This window comes from Pezoporus flaviventris, unplaced genomic scaffold (assembly GCF_033815535.1).
Source record: "Pezoporus flaviventris isolate CSIRO_AGI_PZ_B2104156 unplaced genomic scaffold, CSIRO_AGI_Pfla_v1 ptg000025l, whole genome shotgun sequence".
In the NCBI taxonomy this organism is placed as follows: Eukaryota; Metazoa; Chordata; class Aves; order Psittaciformes; family Psittacidae; genus Pezoporus; species Pezoporus flaviventris.
The window spans coordinates 8,785,008-8,803,810 of NW_026892573.1; the positions used below are offsets into that span (position 1 = coordinate 8,785,008).

Here is an 18,803-nt window from a genome sequence, read left to right on the forward strand (position 1 = left end):
ACTAACCTCACTTAAAGTAAGGCTTAGTAAAGTAGGGCTAGTAAAAATAACAAATAAAGGTCAATGAATTCTGTCTTTCCACAGTTTAAAATAATAATATGGACTTGTATACAGAAAAAAAAAGGTGATTTTAAATTAAAGGGATTTCAATAAGTTTGTGAGGTTTAGTATTTTAGAAATGAAATGAACATAAATGAAAACATTTGGTTTGATAGATCTACTTACAGCATCCTGTAGACATAAGAGGAAACCTCCTCCAGTGGATTAGGGGATCAGCTATTTAAAGACCTTGTACCAACTTTCAAACCTTTGGGTTCATAATTTAACTTAACTTTTCCACCCACCAGTACAGTTATTAAGGGCTGAAATAAGGTACGCCACAGCTGAAAACTCTCTCCCTTGCTAAGTGAGGTCATATCAGGTCAGTCCCTTAGAAAAAACAATGCCAAGAGTTTCTCTCCAGAAGAGAATCTCAATACGGGTGTCTCATGGAACAGCTTGGCACGCTACCCATGGAAGAAAGAACACTGTTACCTGTCAGTACAGAAGCATCAAACCCCATGTCTTCTATGGCAACTCTTAACACTTCTCCGTTAGTGACAGATGGATCATAATGTATGGTCCCAGTTCTGCCGGCTAAAGAAACTGCTATACGTTGCACTCCTTGTCTCTGTGATATGGTCCCTTCTATGGACTGTACGCAAGAATTACAGGTCATGCCATCAATCCTAATGACAGCTGTACACATCGTGTCCTGCAGCGGCTCTCTGAAAAGGTCGCGTTGGGAAGCAGGTGATGGAGATGCTCCTTTATTTGTTTCTGAACCATTAAGGAGGCATACTTTAAAGTTTCCAGGTGGAAGGGATTCAATAGCTTGCTGCAAAGCTGGTAGGGTAATTAAATTTGGGCTATACTGTACCACAGCACATTTATGCTCCAACGACACTTTAATACTTCGTATGCCAGGAAGATTAGATATGTTTCCTTCAATGTTTCTGACACAGGAGTTGCAGTGCATGCCTTCTACCTGTAGAGCCACCGTAGCTGTGCTACTCATCTTGATGAACCGCGGATCTACTCCATTGCTCTCAAGACTTGCTGGTGTCTCCTTGGGGTTTGCATTCTGCAAGCGCTCAAGATCGAGGACACCCAGCTTCAAAGGGGCTGATTTACTTTTGATGGTGCAGTCATACCCCAGGTTACTTATATGGCTCTTGAGGTCGTCAGGCTGAATAATGTAAGGATAGTACGCAATAATAGCTTCCTGGTTACCAAGTGACACCTTGATTTTTGCCACACCATGCAGCTTCCTAATCTTTCCTTCAATGTTGGTGGCACAGGACTGGCATGTCATGCCTTCTACCCGAAGCTTAACTACTGCTTCTTTCAAGCATGACAAATTTACAGTTGCTGGTTTTGACCACTCTTCTGCTATGTTGGCATCAAAGCCCATATCCTGAATTTCTTTGCAGATCTGCTCAGGACTTATGTCTGACTGCAGATACTTTACTACAGCATTGTTCTGTTCAAGGGAGACTTTAATACTCACAATGCCCTTCACCTTGGAAATTCGGCCTTCTATAGACTGCACACATGATTGGCAAGTCATTCCCACAACATTGACTGCTACAGTGTGTTCCAGGGAAGATGAAGAGGGCCCAGTTTCAAAGCTGTCCTCATAGCCCATGTTGTCAAAAGCAAAATTGTGTTTCATTGTAGGCTCCAGCTCACAGCCAGGGGGAGAATCAGTGGTGGACAAAGCCTAAGGAACAAGAGGCAAAATAAAATATCATGAGCCCTGTGAAAGCAGCAATATTCTGCATGTCCTTTCAAGTCAGGCTATACAACCAAAAAGCTTCACGACGTTAACTTACACTTTGAATATATTACCACTGACCTATGCCTACAGTGATGAATCACATCTCCGACACTTCTCTTGAGCAGCAATTTAAAAAATATTCACTAGGGACATAAAAGCAAAATTCTCTCAATATTTCCACCCCAACACAATCATTTAAAACCTGAGCTTTCTGCAGCCACAGGGCACTTTCACTATCCAGCCTGAGCCTTGCTCTCCAGGGCACATTGGCACAAAGGGTCATAGCAGAAAGTGGGCTGATCATCTGTCCACAAATGTCAGAAGCTGGCTCAGTCTGGCCAACCTGCTGCTGCAGGAGTTCAAACCAAACCAAACTGAAATGCCTACAGAAAACAGAATCAAGGATTTCCCAGAAGCCTGAAACAAGCTGGCACAGGGAGGACCTGTTGCCTGATATCTGAACAGCTGTCTGCCTGCAGATCTTTGAAGTTAAAATCTGTACCTGACAAAGATTTTAAAAGACAGAACAACATTCAGATATTTCCACCATGGTTTAGTTTAATCTACCTCCTTCTGAGGCACCTAAGGAAAACCATATATGGAGATACAAGAACTCACTGATTTGATCCAAGACTCATTTTCAGGATGTAGTGGCCAGTACTGAAGTAGATCAGTCACAAGCGGACTATGTCTCAGTGAGATCATGGGCTCTGCCTTACTGGCTCTCTACAGTTTAATGTACTCAATTTAATTGAAAATGAATTATTAAATTAAAAAAAAAGTTATAAAGGCAATGCTTCTTACAGAATAGGTAATTGGAGCCCAGAAGCTGTTGCCTAAGGAAATTGCTAGCACAAAGTGATGAGAAAGATTGAGAAGGAGATGGACAAGTCCCACATTGTCAGATTTCATGGAAAGAACATAAAAATTCGTGTCTGTGACTTAAAGTAGCTTTAATTACTAAAAATTCAAATGCAAGCTACTACGACAAATCTATTCTCTTGCCTGCAAAGTCAGGGGCTCTCCAGCATTCAGTAAAGCGCCTGATGCTGGGCATTCTTGCAGGGAGGGGCAGGAGAAGGGGCCACTAGGTCAGTCTCAGTACCACAAATCTTGTTCCTACCACTGACAAGAAAACTCCCTCCTTGGTACCACAGAGCAGATGAGAAGCATTTAGGCTGCTTATTAACACTAGGCTGCATCGAGTTCATTTGCTGCAGTATTCAAAATTCATTAACTTGATTTTGTTTCATGCTTGGACAGCTTGAGAATAATGAGGTCTGGGGTCATGACCAAAATGGTAAAATATTAAGACAAATTTGCTTTCAGCCTTCTCTGTATTGTATTTATTAAAACAGACAAGGAGAAAATAGAGGGGATGTGGGTATATTAAAAAGAAAAACGCTTACTTCCCTTAAAAAAAAAAAATCACCCCCCCCCAAAAAAAACCAACAAAAAGCCAAATCATTGAAGAATTTACCTTCCAGAAAACCCAGAAATGTGCACAGGTTCAAACACAGTGCTTGCAAAGCCTTTAGTATTGCTTAACAGCTTAAAAAAAAAAAAAAGAGAAAAAAAGAAGGCACAGATACATCTATGTGGGACTTTTCTAGAAGGGGTGTTGCTACACTAGATCAGAGCAAAACAGCAGGTTCATGTGAGGACACAAAGATGACACATGCAATGCGCCCATAATTTGCCTCAGGGCACATGGTAGGTCTCAGAAGAGGGTTTCCTGATAGCAGCAGACACCCACACATAAAATGGTATCAATGAAGCTGTATAGGAATTGAGGGACACCATCTGCAAGAGGATCAGAGAAGCAATTGCCTTCAACAAATGCCAAAAAAAATGTGCCTGGAATTCCCAGGAATTACCCCTCCTGCTTGCTTCTACCTAGAGAGAAATCCCAATGAAATAATGAAAATGCAACTGACTCTTCATCCATAAGGGAGTGCAAAAGAACCAGATGCATTTACCAGCTATTTGTCTTACACACAAAAGGAGGCCTGCTTACTTTGAAGGGCAGGTGTACTCCAAATCTGTTTGCTCTACCAGTCTCACACGTATTTCTACAGTGACTATACAAAAACTATGTAAATAATGAAAGCATGACATTATGACAATCCTTTTTCTCCCTTGCTCTGCACATAAAAGTTGCAACTGAACACACACAGCAGAGTGAGGCTCTAGTCTGAAAGCTATGAATTCCTGTGGAAAGCAGTGTTATAGAGCTCATTTAAACAAAATAAAAATTTTAAAAAAGAAAAAATTGATAAGAAACACACTGACACAGAAGCAGTGGTAGCTGGAGAGAGCTTTAAAGGAAGCCCTAGAGCAGGATCAAAAACATTTGCATCTACAGAAGACAGCTCTGAACCAGACCCAAGGTGAGCAGTAACTGAAACTGCTGATGTGCATGAACATGGAACCTGAAGCTCAGCTCCCCATATGGGAATTTCAGAGCATGAAGAAACAGCATGGGGAACAGCCCTTGATGTCCCACGTAGGAGCTGGAGCACTCATGCCTGCCTTGGGGCAAAGCAGGGCTTGAAGGAGAAGGAAGGGGCAGAGGATCCTGCTTGCCATCCTGACTGCCTCCAGCCAGCATGAAGGAGATCATTCAACAGGATTGTGCCCTGGGGCTGGACTAATTCTGTGGAAAGCGTTGAGGTGGAGAAGGGCAGGGAAAGATTGCTGGATTGGGAGCACCAAGTCTTGAGCCCCAGCTTGGCATGCAGCTCTTGGCATTACAGCATCGAGAGCTCGGCAGCTGGTCTGGTAGGAAAATTGGACATGGTCCATGACCTGTGCAACTGGTCAGCAAAACCACCCCACTGAGTCCTGCCCTCAAAGGCCTAGTGCCCCACTTTCCCCACAAATGGGCTATTTCTTCTGGGTACTCCCATTCAGAAGTGTAAAGGCTGAGAGTTTAACACAGCAGTGAGGGAATACAGAATAAATATGAGAAAAGCAACTGAAAATAAAAAACAAAACAAACCCCAAAACCAAACAAAAACCCAAAAACAAAGAAGAAGAAACCCCAGCATTGGGCAAGATATATGCACACATGATGACTGGTGTCTTGATGATGGATGGAATCCCATGGCTGTCAAGTCAACAAGGTTGGTGCCCTCGGCTTCATGCCCTGGCCATCAGCTGCCCCTGGCTGAGTCCCCATGCTGCCTCCATCCCTGTGCTCCATGGTCACCTCACGGAGTGGCTTGCCACCAGGAAAGCTATCCCTCTCCCCCTGAAGGGGTGCAGCCACCTCCAGAATACCAGTGTAACACTCTTGGCCTCTGCAGCTGAAAGCTGAGGCTGTGGCAGGCGCACCACACAGCTCCCAGAGCATCACACACATGGAGATCCTACACAGCTGCTGCGCCCCTCTGGTGGTCCACCAAGGCTCTACCCCAGGGCTGGCTCTGCTGCTCTCCATCTCCTTCACCTGGCCTACGGGGATGCCAAATTTAACTTCCTGAAATTCAAGCACCAGACTCCTCACCGTGATGCCAGGCAGTCAGCTAGCGAGGAGACAGGGCCCAGCCCATTCACAGAATCATAGAATAGCACCTTCCCCTCTGCCTCTCCCCAGCTGCTGATCCAAGAATGCCCATGTCACTGAATCTCATGCACAGTATCTCCAGTGGTTTTGGGCTGCTCTTCTCCCTTTACATCTGCAGACTGAAAGGAGCTATCGTCCTCTCACCTTCAAGCATTGCCAAAGAATTGTCTTCTCTGTGCCACTGTTTTACCTTTCTCGCTTTGTTCTTTCACAACTCACTGATTCATGGCTTTGGATTCAGGCAGGCAGTAACACACAACTGAAAAGCCACACACTATTAATTAAAGGCTTCAGATGCTTTCCCAGTTTGTTATGGGCGGCCAGTGAACAACAAAATGAGGACAGAGCAGACTCAGGAACATCAAAGATCCTGAGTCTTTGATTTCATACCTGCACTTCTGAGTGGGCAGAAATTCAACCCTCATCCTTCTTAACAAATTTCTGTGCAGCTTGTCCATTCACCTTGTTAGGTCATATTGTTTAAACGTATTAAATCTTAACTGGTTATTCTTCCTTCCCTCTTCACCCAAGTTTAGTGAAGATTAACAAGTGTCAGTAGCTACTATTTTCAGTAACTACTTGCAACACAGCTTGTTATTTTTCAAACAGTTACTGAGTTTTGAATGAGGGAAAAACCACCCTCTCCACCTGGATATTGAGATTCAATGAAAATATTACTTTAAAGCAGCCTTTATGTGCTTCTGTTTTCAAAATATTACATTGGCTCCCTAATGCTTCTGCCAAGTGACTGCTATTCCACATCTAAGAACAAGTTTCCGTAACAGTGATGAGGAAATATTTACGCAGTTGCAGCTAGTCTTAGTGAAATGAAACCTACACCATAGTTTAACACACCTTAGAGACCTTAACAGGTACTTTCAAATTAAAGGGAGCTATGTAAACATGTAAACCAAGCTCACTTTAGTGGGAAAGGAGAAAGCCTTGTCATAAATGGATTATTTCCAGTTTAGAATTAAAGCAGAACACTTCATGATATTCAGGATGACTCCAGTTCAAGCAAAATGCATATCCCAGTGAACGGAACACAGAAGAGAGATCCTTTGGTAGGAAGAAGTCATCTACGTCATGATTGTTTTCTAGCAAACGTTTATAATACAAGTAACTCAAGTCAGAAAAAGCTTTCAGCTATATTTGGTCTGTCCTGGCTGTTGTTTTATTCCAGTCTGACACTAATTATTTAAGGTATTCTAAGCACATGCAGTCTCAAAGGATACAAAATTTGTTCTGAGAGTTTCTTTTCCTTAAATGTTCACAATATTCACTGATCCAAACTACACTGCTGTCATTTACAGGTCTTTCAAATAACAAAACCTCTTTTTAAAATAATAAAACTCATCATGTTTTTATCCGCACTGATCTTTCTAAGCCTCTTCACAAAAGTTAATCTCCAAAAATACGACAGTTATATACATCAATGAATTTAAAAAAAAACAAAGATTTTGCCACAGATGTATTATCAAGAACTTCCACTAGCATCCACTTAGTAGCTATAAACTACTTACCTACAGTTAGGACCTTTTAATGTTTCTGCAACTTCTGCTATTCCAGAGAATACCTGGTATGAGCTGCTGTCAAACTACTCAAGCAATTGCAGTTCAAAAGGAGAAATACTAATAGGTTTCCTTACTAAGAATCCCCATGCTGTATTATTAGAGGTGGAGCTGAAAAAAATGCTCATTAATTATTACAACATAACCCCTCATTAACACCTGCCTTCAAAGGTTACTTTCTGAGGACTTTGCATTTGTGTACGGCTTCTTTTGGGGCAGGCATCCATGCTGGGGATTGAGACAATTCAGATAAAGAAGGTTTAACCTCCTTTAATATACAATCCGCATCCAACATTCTCTGTTTTAAATTCTCCAGTTCAGAAACACTTCTTTCCTCCCAACACACACACACACACACACACACACACACACACCAGCTCACTGACCTGTCTTTCAACTGCATTGATTTCTGGCATTCCCATGGAGTAACTCTGCAAAACTTTCTCTTCTTTCTGCAAGTCACTGCTTGCTTTTATCGGAGATCCTGTCTTGGACTTTTCACCAATAATCAGTAGTTCAGGCACATCATGAGCTGCCTGCCGCTTCCGAATAGACACCAGGGTTATGTTTTTGTTGTTCAAAGTAGCTAAGCAGGACAGTTCCCTTTTCATTTTATTGTCCAGCTTTCTCTCCATTATCTTTCTGGACTTTAAATATTGCAGCGCCAAAGGAAAGCTTTACGAGAGTGGTTATTCAGTGTCTTATCAGCCCCGCTTCTTTCAGCTACATTTACAACGGCTTGAAGAGTTCTGACAGTCTAATCGACGTGCTCATTAGGCATTCATCACGAAATCCCAGATGTAACCTGTGATCCCTGTGTACACTGCTTGCTGCACTCAGCCACCTGCTCTTCCTGCCAGTTTAAATGCTTCCCACCAATTGGCATCCCTCGTGCTTACCAAATTGCGTTCTGCACTGTTAATCTTTGCACACGGCATTGCAGCAAGCTCAGCCAAGGCTGCCTTTCACAAGCTAGTCAAACATGACCTGTGTGCACCAGTGCATAATTAACTCAGCCAGCCAGGCATCAGCTCCTTGTGGCCATGTGCATAATCACAGCTCCTACAAAGGGCAGTGCTATTCCATTTCCTATGAAATTACCAGGGATTACTTGGATAAAATGTGGCCCATTCTAACACTGAAAACATGCCTATGATTATATCATTAGATAAGGTTCCTAGACCAAAGTTCTTTCACTCATTTAGGGCACAAGAACATTCATTCTTTGTTTCAAGGGGATGGGGGGGTGGAAGAATGAGTACAATATTTGTACTTTTTGAAATGTGCCTCTTTACCATCAGCAAGCTTTATTAAAAACCAAACAACATTAAACGAGCTATTAGTGCCAGAAAGGAAAGAAAAAAGAAGATATTCCCTTTGGCAAACTCAGTTCCCCTTAAATCCTCTGGGCAACTACAGGAACATCTAGTTCAGACAGCCATACACACGATGGGTACAGCTACCAGTAGTGCCTAGAGCCAAGCTTGAATATATTTCTCTACTATAGCCCACAGCAAATTCACAGTGCTGTGTTAACCTGGCGAACACATCTCTAGTTCCCTAAGCCCACAGTAGCACAGCCCACTCCTGAAGACACCCCTGAACAGGGGCACACAAAGAATCGATATAATACAGCTGATGTATCAGCAGTTCACACCATCCCTGGCTGTGCAGTGACCTCACTGCAAAGGCAAGCCTTAAAATGATTGGTTTGCATTTAATCAGAATCTCTTGGATTTGTCCCAGAATTTAGTCCTATGCGGAGGTTAGCATACAGGGTCAAATCTGAGGGAGACAATGACAAACACTCCACCTGTCTGGCAGGACAAATTCAGATTCTTTTTACTTCCAAAAGCAGTACGTCCCTCACAGCCATGACACAAACACAGTAGCCCAGAAAGCCACCATGCAGGATATTGGCATCCTGCCTTGTTTTCCTACCATAACTTCCCCACAAGGATGAATCCTCAGCTCTGCTCACACCATCCAGTTCTTGACTTCACTTCAGAGTCAGGAACATCTTTGGAAAAATAAGGCTTTCTGCCAGTGAAGCAACCCTCAAAATACTGTTGTAGCACTATTTCGCATCATTATCTTAGTATATATGATTGGTGATAGCACTACACTTTAAAAAAGAGTTATTTTGAAAGCATTTTGAGAAATGGCCTTTCTAAAGAGCATTGCTACAAAGTGTAAAATATCTGTTTGTTTTGTATATATCAATGAAACTCTTAGAAACACACGTGTCTTCAGCTGGAACACTCTTCTGTAAAAGAAGACTGTGTTAAAGATGAAATATCTTCATTAATTACTGGTTTTGAAACAAGCAATTGAAAATCATATAATTTGGCTCACGTGAAAATATTTCACTACAGTGTCTTTAAATACTAAAGCTACAACTACATACTAAATACATATGTATATACCAAGTTAAAAACTACTTTCTGTCTTTCTAAAACAAAATCTGATCCCAAACCAAAGCTATTCAGCTCTGCATCCTAATTCCTAATAATGGAAATTTCAAATTCTAGATTGTCTTAGGGAAAAGAACTTCCAGTTTCTGGCCAGCTCTAAAATCTATGCCTGATCCATACATCTCTGACAGTATCCTTACTATTCAAAATATCTCAAACCCTACCTAGCATGTTTCTACGAGTAACTAGTATTCATTAAATTATTCTGTGATGAAACATACTGCAAAAACAAGTTAGCATTTTTTCTTCATTTCAGGTTCACCAGCAAAGCTCAGCTTGGGCTGACAGAATAAAGAGATATTTAGTAAGTATCTTCTCTACAATCCCCTTCAAACATCATCTTTTTTTTTTTTCTTCCAGCTTCTGAGTAACTCTGAGGTAAAAATCTGTTTGCATCCAAAAGCAGCGGAGATAAGTTCCTATTTAGTGCCCCATAGTCCTTTGCCTTTGGCAGAGCCCGAAACACCAATTTGGAGGTAGAGAAGAAACATACAAGGTTCTGCTTTGAATACGTTCAGTCTTACAAGATACTTACCCACATTAAAAGAATTATTTGGCTGGGAAATAAGTTTGCTATAGCACTTCAGGTGAAAGGGGCACAAGATAGATTTCAACCAGTCTAGCTGATCTGAAATACCTAGTTTAGTTGCAGGTTCAAGCACAGGTATATGGCAATAGCAAATGAAACCTGTGCAGCTGACCAAATTACAAGCAGCCCTTGGAGAAGAGGTACCATTCACAAAGCAGAAACCACTGAGCATCTTATAAAACTGAACCATTTCTATTTAACCTTAGTACACCAGACTGAAAGCTCAGAGATCCTGAGCCATTCCAACAACTCCACAACTCTCTCATGGTTCAGGAGGCAGTTCAGGAAGGGACCTGATGTTGGCACCTCAAGGGTGGCAATGGCTGTCAGGGCAGTGAGGCAGCTGTTGGGATTTAACAGCTTGCAATCACCTGGTGCTGAACTCTGACAGACTGCTACTGGTTTCCAAATTATTTTCCCCATTCTGGCTCAATTAATTGCCCCTTAGAATTAACAGAGTTAATGTTAATTGTGTAACCTGCTAACTGGGGGAGAGCAGTTTAGTTAGGGCCTGTTGCCCTAAGTTAAGGCAATGTCGCCTGTCTTATCTAACAGTATCATTCTCTGGGTCAAGGTTAGATTTTGCACAGCTTAGTTTTGCCAGGAGGAATCACTCAGGTTGGGTAACATGAGATTTAGGTGGCAAATACCAATTAACGTCCGCTGCTTTTGCAGCTCTCTGTTAGCATACGGCAGAGATGCTCGCATTTCCATGTGAGAAAATGAAGAACATCCCAAGAAAATTGAATCCATTTGACTTAAAGTGTCCAGAGATGGTAAAACACAAGGTTTCCTCTTTACATTACCAGCTAATATCAGAGAATATGATAAACACACAAGAACTTTGTGTTTTTAGGTAATTTTTTTTCCTGGGTGCATTCATTCCTGGCTTTATAGGATGTTCTGGCCTGCATTTAATCCCTCTGGCTCCTATTTTAAGATGCCCAGAGGAAGCATCTTAAAATAGCCTTAATAATACCTTGAAAGATGAGACACTTGGGTTCCAGGGAAAAACTGAGGCCTGAAGGTAAGAGGGTCATATTGCCTTAATCTGACAGACAAGAGGAACTGGTTCAGATAAGTGCACATCACATCAATGCAAAGAGCAATGTAGCAGCATCACTCTAGAAATCCAGTCTGCCCTTGAATGTTAACCGTTTTCCTACTCTCCTCCTCAGATATAATTTTAAACTACTGAAATACAATGAACCTTGAGACATACGAATAATGATAGCAGGCTAAACCCCCAGCAATTTCACATTTGTCAGTATTTTCAGTTCTTTTTAATTTGTCTTCAGGATGCAGTCAGCTAAAAGTTTTGAATTTTTCTCCCCCATCAAAACAGAGATTAACTTTGGGTTTTATACACATAACGTGACTGCAGGAACTGGAGCTTCAAGAAACAGAAAGGGGGGGGGGGGGGGAGGATGGAAAGCAGTGCGTTGCAAAGCTCCTAGTAATATCACAAACAACAGTGCTGGTAACTCAGTTTTCAAGAAGTTGTTAACAGCACTGCTTGGGCAGGAATCCATTAAACACCCAGCCCTTGTGTGAACAACTATTTCTCCTTCATCAGAGTCCTCCTTAAGCCAGAAGAGAAGTAGCTAGTAAAGGTATGCACTTTTTCTTCAAGCAAATCTCTATCCTTGCTCAGCAGTCAGTTTTTAGTCTTGCTAAGCAACACAAGCCTCACATTTTCCCTATCAAGTCAATCAGCTGCAGCTGAAAAGTTCAGTGGAAGATTGGTAAGATTCATGGTACATAACTACCAGCCTGAATTCTCCTAATTAACTGACATACTTCTTACAGTACATAAAATAAAATAAATTTGTAGCATCAAAGAGACAACAAAACTGCCTCTTTACCTACATTTTCCCTAGTTTTGAGCCATGAAATCAGGAAGATAACTCTTTGGCTACAGTCGTAAGCAAACAGGCAGCTATCAGATACACAAGAGTTTCTACATCGTGACTGGTATATATATATATTTTTAAGAGATTAAAAAGCATGAATAAGAATATTATTTCTTACACTATAAGAAAAAAAGGAAACTGTGCAGAACTGAAATACAAGGAATCAAATTCCTACCTGCCACAAACAATATTGCTTCAAATCAAACAGTTCAGACTTTGGCTTCAGTTTTTCAGGAAGCAGCCTCAATCTTCTCTAAATATTTAAAAAAGCTTTGTTTGCTCTACACCAGCACAACCCAGCAGAATAGCACTTTTGTAACAGGGTCCCCAGATGCATACTAATTCTTTTTCATTCCACAGCTTCTAATATGATTTCAAATTGTGTGGACTTGGTACTTTGCTTTCAGTAGTGTGGATTTCATTATGATCCTTTCTCTTATCTGTCTATTTATACTGCAGGAATTTGTTGTCAAGAGCCTGTAAACTACCAGGCTCATCATATTACTACAGGAAGAGGCACACCTTTTGGGTCAGGGTTTAAGTGCAAAGAACAATTGCAGTCTGCATGATTAATTTGAGTCCAGGTCTCAGTAACATTCATTGACCTAGCAGGGGCAGAGGAATGGCAGAACTCATCAAGCAGTGCCAAAACGAAACCAGTATTTTCAATTTTGTGTTTCCAAAGCAGGTTTCTGCTATTGTCTATGATTTGCTCTTGCTCAGAGCTGGGTTTTGGCTTGTAAGTTTGAGCAAAAGCTTTTTTGAATTCCATACAGAGAAAAAGGACCCATATTTTATCCATCTTGACTGCCATATTTCAAATATAACTTGAGAATGAGTAATATTACAGAAGTAACTTTTTTTAAAGATGAATTTTAGAAGGCAAAAATACCTATTACTTGTGAATTATATCAGTTGTTGTTAAAGATCATAGCTTTTGTCACCTACATTTGTTACCCACATTTAGAAATAAGACTCAAATTCTCAGTTCCAGTTTTATTTTGCAAATTTCTCAGTATTTGTTGTGATATTTTAAAAATACCTTTTACACTTCTCTTGAATAAATACAGTGGGAAGTCTCTGAACTGTGATTTAAGTAAATGGGAAGACTGATATTTTTTTCCCTCAAGTAAGCAGCCATTTAGTATGCAGAATGCAAACAAACAGCAGACTCTAAGATGCCCTGCCAAATCTACAGATCAGGAATGTAAGCCTATGTCTTAAGTGACCTCCACATGTTACAGATAACCTCTAAACTGTCCTCCACTCTGGAGTCCACACCATTTAGATATACTGTTAGTTCCTTGCCAGCACGTGTTTCAAATCATTCTTGTGGTCATGTTTGACAGCCAGAGATTTAATTTTGATGAGTCACTTGACACTATGTAAGTACCATAAAGCACATCATATTTATAAGCATGCCAAAAAAGAAAAATCATCAAAAAAAAATTAAAAAACGTAACTCCTATTTAATCAAGTATTTCTGGTTCTACGGCCAGTGATTAATCCCAAGTTAAACTGCTCGGCCTCTGAATAAAAGGTTGTGTAATCCCATTTAATTTATACACACCACAATCGCCTTCATTTCAAGAAAAACAGACAAAACAGTAACTGGTGTTTGCATTAGAGATGCCATGTCTAAAATACAAACATAGTGCCTTTGTTAGGACAGGCTAGCTATGTAAAGGCAAGCCCAAATTCAATTCTTTTCAACTGAAGCGCACAGGGGAAGGGCTTTGCTGCTCCCAGTTGGCAGAGATCCAAACTGTAACATATGTGAGCTGCCGTTTAGCTAACTGATATTTGTACAAAAATGCCGTTAGTTACTTGCTTTTCAGGACTAGGATCTATTACAGTACTGCCCTGCCAAGGTCTAATATCTCTCATGAACTTACATTCAACCCTCAATCAAGATGCACAGTCAGAGAGGTGCCAGTTTCTATCAGCAGACAAAACAGATTTCCAAGTGACCATGAAAATACACCAAGTTTGCCTGGATAGAGCTGTACTGATTCACTGCAGAGGCTTACAGAAACTAAGCAGAGAGATTAAAAATAGAGATTAAAACATATTTGCAGTTTGTTTGTTGGTGTTTCGTTTTTTTTCTGCTGGAATACTCTGGAGACATTCAAAACCCCCCTGGACATGTTCCTGCGTAACCTGCTCTAGGTGGCCCTGACTTGGCAGGGGGATTGGACTAGATGATCTCCAGAGGTCCCTCCCAACCCTAATGATTCTGTGACTCTGATAACAATTCTCTGTTACTTCAAATAACACCTGCAGCCTGCAACAAGTACTGGGGAAGAATTCAGGTGGAAATGTCTGAATTAAAGTGACAGACAGAGAAGAAAGTATCAACACAGGAAAATCTGCCACTAATTTTACACAATCTCTTCCATATGAACAGGGAAAAGGCAATACAGAGTAAACCTCTTTCTGTTTACAAGCATTTTTATCTGAAATATTTAACATCTGAATTGAAACACACAGCTAAAACCCTGCTTTCAAATGCAGATGGGTTTTCTTGGGTTGTTTTCTGTGGCATGCATACTAGCCCATCAAACATAAACTCACTGTAAAAATAGTGTTTTCTTATTGCATGAGCATACAGGAGAAACTGGAGACATTTAATACCTAGAGTTCATGGGAACCTGCAGTTCTGAGAAAAAGCAAATACAAAAAAGCTTTCCAACAGTGCAATGTTTTTTTTTTTTCAGCTGCTGGAAATTCTGCTATTTCCAGAGTTCACCCCAGTTTGCTCTCCAGACAAAGAGTTTCTTCCAAGGACATGTTTAGTCAAAGCTGATGCATTCTGCAGTTCAGTATAAAAGAAGATAATCATCCTGAGAGTCGCTGAGCAACCTCCTGAGATTTCAGGATTCAGGCTCAGTTCATTTATCATTCCCCCCCGTACTTCTGCTTGTTGACAAAAAGAGGCAGCGCAACAGGGAACTACTTTTAAGCAGCCCTAGTTCACCCCCCAGAGGAGAACCTTTGATTGAATCGACCCCAGGGGAAAATCACCAACCGTTCAAGCTTTCTTCATCCCCTGAATAGAAATAAGTCAGAGGAGGTGATGAGGCACAGTGTCTGTATCTCTCACGTCTAGACTAGCCAAACCATCTCCTCAATAATCATAACTCCCTTCTGTTCTGCTTCAGAGCCAGTTTCTGGCTCCTTTCTCTTTCCTGATCAGTGCCAAGATGTGAGCACAGAATGCTCAATCATGCCTCATCCTGGACTCATGTGAAACAATTTGGATTTTCATTCAAATAGCATCTCCCTCATTGCCTTAAACATGCAAAGAGAAGCACACACAAACACATGGTCAAAAACGCATCTTGAACAAGTTAGTGCTAGGTGTTTCTTTTTCAGTATGTGAACCCTTTGAAGTCTGACGATGAAGGTACCTAACTCAATAAAAATTTCACACTGTGAAGTTTTGCAGCTTCCTGAACAGTTTCATAGTTGATTTAAACATATGTTAAGGAATTCCTGTGAAAGAGATAGCCTTTCATGACCCCCTTCATGTTCTAGTTAGGTGCAGATGGTAACAAAGACATTAGTATCTGCATAAGGGAGAAAGAAAAGCAGGAAGAGTCTGGGTCTGTTATTACAGACTCTCAAAAATAGCCCTCAGCCCCTCAAGAATCCCTGATTTTCAGCTGAAAAAGCTGGGATTTAAGGTGAGTCTATGTGTTATTTTGCAAGCTCAGCAATGTTATCAGTAGGGCTACACTATTTGCCATCTCATTTTTGCCTCTGCTCCATGTCCTTCAGCCACCCTAAACAATGGCAGACATTCTGACTTTTCTTGCTGATGCCTATTTAGGAGAACTGACAGAAGAGTCAATGGGAGGTTAAAACACTGGAATGATCTATAGGATTAAACTCCAACAGTGGAACTGATTTTCCTACATGGTCCTTGCCCGACTGGACAGTTTGTGTGAAAGTAATCTCTTAATCAAAAGGTAGTGGTTCAACTAACTTATATTGCCTGGTGATACAAATAAACGTAATTTATAGGAGCTCTTGCAAAAATACTGTGTAGATCCAAGCTGCTTAATTATTTATTGCTTCTGCCAAACAAAAAAAAAAAAGGGCAGCTTTTGCTCACAGATACATGGTGTGAGCACCCATCACTAGAATATCTAGCTCAAAAGTAAAACTGACTGCTAAATTTTACTAGAATTGTTTATTGCAATTCAATATTACAACATATCAGTGCAAACAAGCCCATAGTGTTTTGTCCTAGAAATATTAGGGCCACAATCTATTTCAAATACTTGGGTTTTGCCCCACAAATATTAAGCACAGAACCAGTGCAACTTTATTTCTGTCTCCTATTACTACGCAGTAATATTTAACAGCCTATCATAAGAAGTGCAAAAAGGAAAAACTTACTGTGTATGTGAATGATCTAAGATTCCTTCTGCTAAAAACAGTCCCAGGCATTTTGGTAGATAAGACAGCAGCCCTGAATGAAAGACTGCTACACAAAGCATGTTTCTGAAAGAAAGTAACCAACTCTACAAGAAAGTATGAAAGACCACATGACTATCATATGAATATCCTTACACAACATTAATCCAGTTTCTTTGTGTTATTACTTGCCAGTGGGTTTATTTTACCAAGTTGCTCATACGTGGAGTACACAGCAAGAATGAAAGTCACAAACAGATACTTTAAAACTGTCTCAAATGCTTTACAGGCTTGCGGAGAACTTACTGTGAGTGGATTCTGCTATTTGTTCTGAATACTCCTCACTTCAGAAGTCCTGTTTGATTTTCCTTCAGAGTAAGGACCTTAAGAAGAAAGCAATTAAAGCAGGACAAAAATGCTTAAAGAGGCAGCAAGAGATTAAAAACTTGGTAGATCTCTGGGAAGGTGAAAACAAAGCCAACTTCATAACACGACTAGTTTAATTTCATTGGCATGTCAGCCTCATGGCATTTCTACAGACAAGGCTTTTCATAGCATTCTCACTGCTGGAGTGGGAACACCAGAGACAGCTCAGCCCTGCTCTTGCTGAAGTTCTTGCTGATACCCTAGATGCAGATATCGTCTGATACATATGCATTCAGGTGGAGAAGCTGTTAAGTGGTTACAAGTCAAATGTGCTGGACATTCGCACATTAAAGGCATCCCTTGCAGCCCATAAGGCTGTCAGCAACACTGTTTTCATACTGCTCACGTTAGACACTGAATACCCTGTCATTAAAGAAGAGTTAACAAAAGAACTATGAGTGTATGAATATGTCTGTGTTTTAATTACCACTAGAGGGACTAACTAAAAATAAAACAACTAAGATGATCAAGGTACTGGAGCATCTCTCCTATGGGGAAAGGCTGAGAGAGTTGGGACAGTTCAGCCCAGAGAAGGCTCAGGGAGGATCTCATCCTGAAGCGAGTGTGCAAAGAACATGGAGCTGAGCTCTATCAGTGGTGCTCAGTGGCAGGACCAGAGGCAACTGGCACAAACTGAAACACAGAAGGTTCCCTCTGAACATCAGGAAACGCTTTTTCACTGTGGGAGTGACTAAGTACTGGCACAGGTTGTCCAGGGGGGTTGTGGAGTCTCCATCCTTGGAGGTGTTCAAAAGCAGTCTGGATATGGTCCTGGGCAGCCAGTTGTAGATAACCCAGCTTGGGCAGGGAGGTTATAAAAGATGCCCTCCAGAGGTCCCTGCCAACCCTTCTGTGATTCTGTGAATGGTAGGTTATTAGAAACAAGAAAACTAGTTGATACTCCCACCATCATGCAGTTTTCTCCCTACAAGCAGCAAGTGAAACTCAAAAAAAGGTCAGTAGGTGTCTTCCTCACTAATTACACTTCTTACTTCCTGGAACTCTCCACCATTACTTAATTCTCATCTTAATTAAGCCATGGCTAGCCTGCTGACAGGTTAGCTTCATGAGCTAAGGAAGATCCTGCAGCTTCGTAAATACACTTCATCTAACATTCATACTTTCCAAGGGAGTAGCCATAAGCACCTTTTCAAGTCAGTGGGCAGGCACACAAATTTCATTGTCTAAAATAGACCAGATTTCTTGTTCCCTAGAAGAACTGTGCATCCTCTCTGAACCCAGGCAATTATCTTCAAATATTGACATTATGAGAGAGGTGATTTTGAGTTGAGAGATGTGAATTCAGCAAAGATCGCTTCTGCAAACATCCCACATGCTTCTCAGGCAACTGATCTTTTGGGGAACAGAAAAAAGATTATGGGAGAGAAACCAATGCGAGTGGCACTCTGTTTATGAGAGCTGTTGGTTCAGAAACAAAATGCTATGTCATACTTGCTGAACCTCCAAACAGAACACTTCCAATTTACCTAGTTACCGAAAGGCAGAGATGCCCTGGTAAAAACTACAGACAGTGGTATTTAGGACAGTTTAAATAAAAACACCAGTAAAATAACCAATAAAACTCTAACTTTGAGGGCCTGACACATTTCCAGTTTGATTCCCATAGAGTGAATCCTCATAAATGGCAAACTCGATCTGGGCAGGTCAGAATCAAATAGCCATTACTTAAGTTGAACTCTCCTGGACTTCGCTCCTCTGCTTCAGGCTATAGCAATGGCCAAACAATGATTCAGCAGTTTCCAACCAGCACTGTTCTGACAAAGATGACACAAGCTGACCTTCCTAACCATCCCTAGGAGCTTCAGGACCTCAAAGTGCTTGGGTGGCTATGACATGAAAGAGATCACAATGACCTCAAAGAGTCTGAAAAGATGACGGGTTCTGGAAAGCTCCTGTTCAAAGAAACAGGGCTTGAAATGCCCTCAAATTTTGGACAAGTTAAATTTTGCAGAGACTGGAGACTGAGTTATATGGATCAAATTTGTCACATAGAGCATTTC

At 41.1% G+C, this 18,803-nt stretch overlaps 1 protein-coding gene across 9 annotated transcripts in view; it reads right to left on the minus strand.

Moving 5' to 3' along the window:
• Nucleotides 1–7,862, minus strand: part of ATP7B (ATPase copper transporting beta) — a 28,427-nt gene extending 20,565 nt beyond the window's left edge. For 2 of the 9 annotated variants that reach the window (XM_061457422.1, XM_061457420.1), the window contains exons 1-2: nt 7,345–7,854; nt 535–1,762 (exon numbers count right to left, since the gene is read on the minus strand). In XM_061457422.1, the coding sequence (XP_061313406.1) occupies nt 535–1,762; nt 7,345–7,593 (1,477 nt within the window). In that variant the 5' untranslated portion in view covers nt 7,594–7,854. Of the gene's footprint in view, nt 1–534; nt 1,763–6,910; nt 6,945–7,344 lie in introns of all 9 variants that reach the window. The other 7 variants (XR_009744141.1, XR_009744139.1, XR_009744140.1 and 4 more) reach the window with 7 other exon arrangements.
• Nucleotides 7,863–18,803: the final 10,941 nt, after the last annotated feature.